A 9,685-nucleotide genomic window follows, 5' to 3' on the forward strand; every position below is an offset into this window, starting at 1 on the left:
TCCAAACCAATTCCTCACTAAGTGTGAACACCCCCTAAGTGGTTTGCTTTATAATCAAAGGCCAAACTTGAGGAAAGACTAGGTCATGCAAAGTCCATAGTCTTCTCTAATCTGTTCCCTAAGTGGGATTCATAATACATCGATTGATTTGCGTAAAAGCTCCTTTTTAAAATCCGTTACACTTGCATCAAAATAAATTTGTAAATCTTTTCCAATAATTTCCAATCACAATTTAAGGCCTCTTTAATTTAAATCCAAATCATTCAATTCAATCTGACATAATTTCATAATTTATTACGGAACATAATATCATAAATTCATACAGAACATAAAACATAATTTCATACGGAATAAAATGTGATTTGATACGGAACATAATAATTGATATGTCGTGTTTTGTGTATATTATTTGGCTTATTTTTAGTTAGTTTTGTTAGTTTAGTTGAGTATTTGAGTCCGTTTTGGCGTATTTTACTTTAGTTTGGATAATTCGATGCTTTTATGGGTAGTTGTGTTGTTTTTGATGAATTTCAGGAATAATGGAACTAATTTGGATGAGTTATGGATCCATGAAGCAAGCTAAGGCCCATGAAGTTGAAGAATTGAAGAAAAGGCCCTTTTAGAGGTAGGCACGACCGTGCCTACTATGAGGCACGTCCGTGCCCAAGTAAAGAAGCAGGCACGTCCGTGCCCAGCAGTTAGGCACGTCTGTGCCTGGAAGACAAAAGCTGCAACAATTTTGCAACGTACAGAGGCAAGTTCGTGCCTATGGAGAGACACGTCCGTGCCTATGGAGAGGCACGTCCGTGCCTCCTGGGATTCTTGTGCGCCAAGGCTTAGCCGATTTTCTTATCTTTTTGGGCATTTATAAATACTTTTTTAGCCTTGGGATATTCATTAAGTTTATATTATTTTTCAATTCCTATTATTAAGAACTAGTTCTCCATTATTATTTTCCAAGTTTTTATAATTCAAGATTCAAGCTTTCTACTTTCAATTTTATTCAAGATTTGGTATTTATTTTTCATCCTTTGTTATTTAATTATATATTCATTATTTATTATTGTTTTTGTTTCATTAATCATGTGTGAGTAGATTCTTTAATCCAAGGTCTAGTGTAGCCATATTATTATTGATGCATGAATTAAATCTTTAAATTCTTTAACAACTTTAACAATTGAATTGCTAAATTGATTGTGATTATGCCAATGCTAGATTAGACGTAATTTTAGTATTGCGATTATTTCATTGTTTCTATCACAGCGAGAGTTGGGTATAAACGGATTTGAGTAAATTAATTTAGGGTTTGATTCATAACACGAGAGTAGTTATGTTTGATAATTGGGAAGTTAGAGTAGTGTGTTTAATGTCTTTAATATGCATGAGACCATGAGAATAGGATTGATTGTATGTTAGGGAAGCCATTGATACTCGAGAGAGATCCTTGGTAATTATTAGGGTTTACTTTTCCCCGATCGATCGAAATCGTATGTTAAGGGTAGAATTACAATTGCATCGATAATAGTTGTGGTGAAGCTAGATCTTGGATGTTTTTAATTGCTTGATTTAATCATCTTAATTAGTTTATTTTTGAATTTTTCCTAAATTTTAGATCCTTAGTTATTGATTATAATTGATTCTTGCTTAGTAGAAATTCGAGTCTATTTAATTATTTCTGAACCTTAGTCTCTTGGGATCCGACCCTTACTTGTCAGTCTACATTAGTATTGGTCTGTTAGGTTATTTTTTATAGGTAAGCGATACGCCTACCAAATTTTGGCGCCGTTGCCGGGGACTAACGGTTTCATTTGATTATTTGTGATTCTTTTTTGCTAGGCTTGTTTCGTTGCTTCGGCTATTTTCCCTTGTGTTTTTGATACATTTCTCTAGTTTTTCTTATGCATGCCCATACGTAGCTCAGGTTCAGAAGATCTTGAACCATTTGATTATGAGATCGAGGCAACTATAAGAAGAAGGAGAACAAGGAACAGACGCAGGAGAAACATGGTAGACCAACCAACGAAATCCCTCTTGGAGTACGGTATTCCTGATACGACTACCGGAGTCTTTCAAGCATCATAAGACCACCCGTCACGGCTCAGCACTTCGAGCTCAATCCACAATTCATACAGTTCATCTCCAATGATTCATTCGCAGGGCTACCACATGATTTCCCCGTAAGTCATATAGATAGATTTTTGGAGAAATGTGACACTATGAAGTTGAATGGTGTTATAGATAATGCAATTAGACTACGCCTTTTCCCTTTCTCACTTCGAGACAGGGCAAATGAGTGGTTAAGAGATGAAGGCACTGGCTCGTTCGATACATGGGACAAGTTAGTGAAGGCCTTCCTAGTGAAGTTTTTAGGGAATGAGAAGACTGCAAGATTGAGGAATGAGCTACAAAATTTTAAGCAGTCAGATGATGAGTCTCTCTATGAGGCTTGGAGGAGATTTAAAAGATTGCAGAGACAATGCCCTCACCATGGCATTCCAGATTGGATTTTGATGCAGACCTTTTACAATGGCATGACTCATGAGTTCCGTATTTACATAGATGCTACGTAAGAAGGTTCTCTCTTGACAAAGAACCCCACTGAAGCTAGGGAGCTCATAGAGAAGATGGCGGCTAATGATAACTATCATCCTGGAGGCCGAAACACTGTGAAAAAGGGAGGTAAACTTGATGTTGATTCTTTAACTATGCTTACTAGTTCTATGCAAGCACTAACAAGCAGGTTTGATAAGTTCTAAGTAGGAACTTCTAACACCCCACAGGAGTTGTGTCAGTTATGTCATGTGCAGGGTCATGTTGCTCTAGATTGCCCACAAATTTCGCAGAATACGGAAGAGATGTCAATCGAGCAAGCCAACGCTTTCTACTCCTCTAACCCAAAGAGGCCTTATGACCCTTATTCCAACACCTACAATGAAGGATGGAAACACCATCCTAACTTCTCATACAAAAATTCCCAAGCACAACAAAACCCTCCACCACCACCTCCACCCAATACCTACAACCAACCACCACCTAGTTTCCAACAGAAAACACCCAATGCTCACCAACCAATGCAACAACAACCTCAGAAATCAAGCCTAGAGGTGACATTAGAGAGCTTTATAACCGCAACAAACAGTGCCATCCAACATCAAAATAGCTCTATCCAATAGTTGCAGGCTCAGGGTAAACTTATGGAGAATCAGATAAGTCAATTGGCAAACCAATTTAGCCTAGCCCTAAAGACCCCAGGAACCTTCCCAGGCCAGACTAAACAATCTCAAAAAGGCCAAATGAATGTCGTCACCCTGAGGAGTGGAAAGCAGTTGGAAGATCCTCCCACCAAGGAGCCATCAAGAGAGGTCATTGAAGAAGTGGGTGCAAGTGAAAAGGAAGTAGAAGATGCTAGGGTCGAGGAAGCATCAAAGGAAGCACCACCAAAGCCACCTGCTCCATATATGCCTAAGGTTCCTTTTCCTCAAAGATTAGCACAAGCTAAACTTGAGAAAAAGTTTACTAAGTTCCTCGATGTTCTTTAAAAGCTTCATATTAATATTCCATTTCTAGATGCCATATCTGAGATGCCTTCTTATGCAAATTTTTTAAAAGATATGCTATCTAACAAGAGGAAATTAGAAGAGAATACTACAGTTGCTTTGAATGCAGAGTGCAGTGCTATTTTCCAGAACACTCTCCCTAAGAAATTAGGAGATCCAGGTAGTTATTCAATTCCAGTGAAGCTTGGAGATATTGAGATCAATAGGGCACTATGTGATCTAGGTGGAAGTGTGAGCCTCATGCCACTGTCCATATGCAAGAAGCTGCAGATGGGTGAACTCAAACCCACACGCATATCTCTGCAACTTGCAGACAGGTCAGTGAAGTTTCCTTTGGGTGTACTTGAGGATGTACCCCTCCGAGTAGGTAAGTTTTTCATTCCATGTGATTTTGTTGTGATGGAGATGGATGAGGATGTGAATGTTCCTATCATACTAGGTAGACCTTTCTTATCTACTGCAGGTGCAATTATAGACATGAAGAAAGGTAAGATTACTTTTGAAGTAGGTGATGAAAAATTGGAATACTCATTTTTGAATGTTATGGGTGCTCCTTCTATGGGAGACACTGTTTGTCAGGTTGATGTGCTCGATGAGCTGCAGAATGAGCAACTTCCCTTGAATCAGAATGATGATGCTCTTGAACAAGTGCTTATAGGGAAGGAAGATTATAATGGAGATTGGCAGTCTAAGGAGTATACTAGGTTACTTGATGAAACAAAGGCCGATCCAAATCAGAACCCGATCAGAGAGACATTGGAAGTAATGAGTATTGGGGAGAGTTCTAAGCCTCCCGAGGTAGAGTTGAAACCCCTCCCCTCTAACTTAAATATGCATATCTTGGTCCAAATAATTCATATCCCGTTATTGTCAATGCTGAACTCAAGGACACAGAATTGGAGCAATTGCTCAACGTTTTGAAAACATATAAAAGTGTCATTGGGTACACCATTGATGATATCAAGGGCATTAATCCTTCTTTCTGTATGCATAAGATCATTCTTGAAAACGATCATGCCTCTTCTGTAGAACCTCAGAAAAGACTTAATCCTAATATGATGGAGGTAGTTAAAAAAGAGGTTCTGAAATTGCTTGCTGCAGGTATAATCTACCCTATCTCTGATAGTAAGTGGGTTAGCCCTGTACAAGTAGTACCAAAGAAGGGAGGAATGACCGTTGTCAAGAATGACAAGGGTGAACCAGTCGCCACTAGAACTGTCACAGGATGGCAAATGTGTATAGATTATAGAAAGTTGAATAAGACCACCCTAAAGGATCACTTCCCCTTACCTTTTATTGATCAGATGCTTGAAAAGTTGGCAAAGCATTCCTTTTTCTGTTACTTGGATGGATATTCAGGTTTCTTTCAAATTCCCATCCGTCCCTGTGACCAGGAAAAGACTACTTTCACATGTCCATATGGCACTTTTGCATATCGCAGGATGCCATTTGGATTATGTAATGCTCCTGCCACCTTTCAGCGTTGTATGATGGCAATTTTCTCAGGACTCATAGAAAACTCTATGGAAATATTTATGGATGATTTCTCTGTCTATGGAACATCTTTCGATGTATGTCTTGAAAACTTGAAAAAGGTGCTCCAAAGATGTAAAGAAGTTAATCTAATCTTAAACTGGGAGAAATTCCATTTTATGGTACAACAGGGAATTGTCTTAGGTCACGTCGTGTCTAATAAGGGTATTGAGGTTGATAGAGCTAAAATAGAGGTCATAGAGCGCTTACCACCTCCTAACTCTGTAAAAGGAGTTCAAAGTTTCCTTGGTCACGCAGGTTTTTATCGGCGTTTTATTAAGGATTTTTCGAAAATTGCTAGACCTTTAACTGAGCTATTGGCCAAGGATGTCCCTTTTGTCTTTTCTGATGCTTGTCTTGAAGCTTTTGACAGGTTGAAGGAAGCTTTAATCACTGCTCCAGTCATGCAACCCTCAGATTAGAGTCCGCCGTTTGAAATCATGTGCAATGCTAGTGATTTTGCGGTAGGAGCCGTGTTGGGGCAAAGGAAGGAGAAGAAGCTCCATGCCATATACTATGCTAGCAAGACTTTGAGCTCTGCTCAAATGAATTATGCCACAACTGAAAAAGAAATGCTAGCAGTTATTTATGCTATTGATAAGTTTCATTCTTATTTGGTAGGTTCTAAAGTCATCATACATACAGATCATGCAGCATTGAGGTTCTTGATGACCAAAACACATGCCAAGCCTAGGTTGATCCGATGGATTCTACAGCTACAGGATTATGACATTGAAATCAGGGATACCAAAGGGACAGAGAACGTTGTTGCAGATCATCTTTCCCGTCTTCTCCTTCACCCCGAGGATGGAGATGATACTCCTTTTGATGATTCTTTTCCTGCTGAACATTTACTAGCTTTATTACAGACTGAATCCCCTTGGTTTACTGACGTAGCTAATTTTCTCTCAACAAGTACAATGCCTCATGGCTACTCTTCTCAACAAAGGAAGAAATTTCTTTCTGAGGTAAAGAGATATTTTTGGGACGATCAATTCCTATACAAGCAATGTGCGGATGCCATGATCCGAAGATGTGTTCCAGAAATTGAGGTAAGCAACATTATTTCACATTGCCATGACTTACCCTGTGGTGGACATGCAGGCCCCTCGAAGACAATTGCAAAGATTTTGCAATGTGGATTTTATTGGCCTACGATGTTCAAGGATACCTATGCCTATGTCAAAGCATGTGATAGATGTCAACAGACTGGCAAAATTTCTAAGAAGAACGAGATGCCACTTAACAACATACTCGAGGTCGAGTTGTTTGATTTGTGGGGGATAGATTTCATGGGTCCGTTTCCCTCTTCTCATGGCAACCGTTACATATTGCTGGCTGTTGATTATGTTTCAAAGTGGGTGGAAGCAATAGCCACTCCAACCAATGATGCTCGGGCGGTAAGTAAGTTTTTCGCATAAACCACTGAAAACTCGAAAGTCTGTCCACTCTGTTAATAGGAGGGATGCAAGGAATTGATGCTACGAATGCCATAGCAAGTGAATCCCTAGCCCAGCTACTGATCTTATCGTCATCTGTATAAAGCATTTATCTACTGGTTTTTTCACTTTTCATTCATTGAATGACTTGATTCCCAAAGGATGAAGGAAAACTTCTAGTGTACCCAGTTGCAGGTCATACACTATATCTTGCACACGAGATAGAAAAGTAAGAGTTCGGGGAGTTGTCTGACAACCTTCCCAGTGAAAGTTTCTCAGTTCCAAGAGAAAGGAAGGGGCAAAGATAGACTTTCCACAGTAAGCGGAGATCCTTGTTAGTAGGGAAGATAACCCTCCACAGCTGTGGAAAGAAGAAGAAAGACGAAAGTACTCTAGCTTCGCCCCTTTCCTTATTGAAGGTTTGATTGATGTTACTGGTTCAATCCGGAGAAGGAAGAGAGTTATTTTCCCTCGTTTTGGTTTACCACGTGTTTTGATTAGTGATAGGGGAACACATTTCACGGAGCATCAGTTTGAAGAAATGTTGAATAAATATGGAGTACAACACAGACTTGGCATTGGCTATCACCCACAAACTAGTGTCCAAGTTGAAGTGCCCTACCGAGAAATCAAATCTATCTTGGAGAAAACGATTGCAAGGACAAGGAAGGATTGGTCAGTTAAGATTCATGATGCGCTATGGGCATACCGAACGGCCTTTAAAACGCCTATTGGTACAACCCCATATAGACTTGTGTATGGAAAGGCGTGCCACTTACCAGTCGAGCTAGAACACCGAGCTTTTTGGGCTATTAAAAGTTTGAACTTTGATGCCAAAGCGGCGGGAGAGAATAGATTGTTACAACTCAACGAATTAGATGAGCTTTGCCTCGATGCTTATGAAAGTTCAAAGTTGTACAAAGAAAAGACTAAAAGGTGGCATGATAAGAGTCTTGTGAGAAGGGAGTTCAAAGAAGGGGATCAAGTCCTTCTTTTCAACTCTAGGTTGAAATTATTCCCTGGTAAGCTTCGGTATAGGTGGTCGGGACCGTTCAAGATTAGGAAAGTCTTCCCATATGGCACTATTGAGTTGGAAAACACAATAGGGGAACCTTTCAAAGTCAATGGACAGCGAGTGAAGCACTACCGAGTGGGTGATCCCATCGACGAGGGGGTGGATATCACACTCTCGTCCCCATCACTAAGCTCCTGAGAAGCCATACGGTCAAGCTAAAGACCTTATAAACAAGCGCTAAATGGGAGGCAACCCATTCTTGAGTTTTTACTCTTATTTCGTTAATCTTTCTTTATTATTTTCTCTAATCTATTTTTTTTTTATTTGATTCTTATGTCTAGTTTTTGTTTTGTTTGTGGTGTTAATTTAGGTGAAAAGTAAGCAAAAAGAAGAAGAAACAAGGAGGAAAAGCGCTAAGAAGAAGGAAAAAGGGAGAGAAAAATCAAATCTGCAGAGGCACGTCCGTGCCCCTGAGGAGGCACGTCCGTGCCTATGAGGCAGAATGTTTGAGGGGTTGAATTTCTAGAGAGGCACGTCCGTGCCCCCAATTAGGCACGTCTGTGCCTCAAGTTTTCCGTATTCCAGTTTTTTTTATCACTTTTATTTTTCAAAAAAAAAATGCATAATTAGGCACGTCCGTGCCTACTCCGAGGCACGTCCGTGCCTCTGAGGCAGAATGTTTTGAAAATTTGTTTTTTGAAGAGACACGTCCGTGCCCCCCACAGGCACGTCCGTGCCCCCCCCCCCCCGAATAAAGAGGCACGGGCTCCCTCATTCTTTCATTCACCATTTTTTTTTTCAACTTTCAAACTCAAGAGTCTCTCTCTCCTCTCCTTTCACTCAAATTCTGCCAACCCCAATCAATTCTCACTTTGTTTCACAAATTTCTACAATAATCTTCAAGTTTTCAATCTTTCTACTCCAATCATACACTCCACCACCATCAAAAATCAATCCAAACTCCAATTTCTTGCAAATTTTCGAAGAACCCTAGGTTGAAAACCAATTTGGGGGTTTTTGATTGAAGGCTTTTTGGAGCAATTGGGAAGCAAGTAAGGGATTCTAAGGTGCTATTTGCAACTATTGTGGATCAATTGCGGGTATTAAACACCCACCACACCTTGGGTACCCTCTAATCTTGCACTTTCTCTCTCTAGATTTTTATGTTTAATTTGCTACAAATTTTTCATAGAAATTGTTTGAGTTAGTTAGTTGTGTTTGGTTTGTTTAATTTGTTTTGATAATCGTGATTAAAAGTTGGTGTAGTGTAGTTGTGAGATTTATTTTGCACTTAGTTGATTATTGTTGATAATTGTGAGTTGGTGATAAAGGTGGTTGATTAATTGACTGTTCTTTGTGCTTGAACTACATAAATTGTTGTGAACTTGCAATTATGGCCTCCTCCTCAAACCCAAGAAGAAACTGCCCTAGAAACACCTCTTCAAAAAACCTTAGAACCCCTCCCGTTCCACAACCTCCTCCCGTACCACTTGCCCACATTCCACCCATTGAGACATTCGGGATTGATTTCAAGGGAAATGAGGAATACATGAAGAACTTTCTTCGCCTTAGATCCCGAACTTTAGTGCCTACACGGTTCTTTGACCAAGAGGCTATGGAAACCTTAGGTATGGGAGGTGAGGTCCAACACATACTTAGCCGGCTAGGATGGAGTGGTTTCTTAGTCAAACATGCCAACACCTACTCCAACATTACATACGAGTTTCTTTCTACCATAGAAGTCCGTCGTAGACCCGACGGCCACACCCCTAGAGACGTTTCATTCAATTGTCTTGGTGAACGTCACACCCTTACGGTGAGGGAAGTTAATGTCTTGCTAGGCTTCCCCACCTTTGGCCAAATAGGTAGACCAAACTACACTAGGTTGTCTGGCTTCAGTGACCTTAACACATGGCCGGATTTGACTGGGCTAGAAGACTACAACCCTAGCCACTCTAAGACCTCATGCATCATCCACCTAGCCATGAGACTTATCTGTCGACTCTTTTCCTTGACCCTATTTGCTAGATGTAACACAGGGGGAGTTTGCTTGGCCAAGGAGCTTTATTTTCTATGGAATTTGTTAGCTCACCCCGACCCCACTAAGTATGATGACATGATCAACCCAGGGGAATGGTTTT

General features: G+C 40.2%; 1 protein-coding gene across 1 annotated transcript; it reads left to right on the forward strand.

Annotated features, from left to right (window-relative positions):
* Positions 1-3,581: 3,581 nt before the first annotated feature.
* Positions 3,582-5,512, forward strand: LOC110698397. Its single transcript, XM_021875817.1, has 3 exons — positions 3,582-4,355; positions 4,445-4,621; positions 5,039-5,512. Exons 1-3 carry the CDS (start codon positions 3,582-3,584, stop codon positions 5,510-5,512), a joined length of 1,425 nt encoding a protein of 474 aa, XP_021731509.1.
* The last annotated feature ends 4,173 nt before the right edge of the window (positions 5,513-9,685 follow it).

The sequence above is a fragment of the Chenopodium quinoa genome, unplaced genomic scaffold (assembly GCF_001683475.1).
Source record: "Chenopodium quinoa cultivar QQ74 unplaced genomic scaffold, ASM168347v1, whole genome shotgun sequence".
Taxonomy (NCBI): Eukaryota; Viridiplantae; Streptophyta; class Magnoliopsida; order Caryophyllales; family Amaranthaceae; genus Chenopodium; species Chenopodium quinoa.

Excerpts from the sequence above, each read along its gene's own strand:
- LOC110698397 (XM_021875817.1), top strand. The coding sequence starts at position 3,582 with ATGCCTTCTTATGCAAATTTTTTAAAAGATATGCTATCTAACAAGAGG. Across the intron at positions 4,356-4,444 it reads AGAGTTCTAAGCCTCCCGAG|GACACAGAATTGGAGCAATT; the intron begins GTAGAGTTGAAA and ends GCTGAACTCAAG. Across the intron at positions 4,622-5,038 it reads TTAATCCTAATATGATGGAG|CGTTGTATGATGGCAATTTT; the intron begins GTAGTTAAAAAA and ends GCCACCTTTCAG.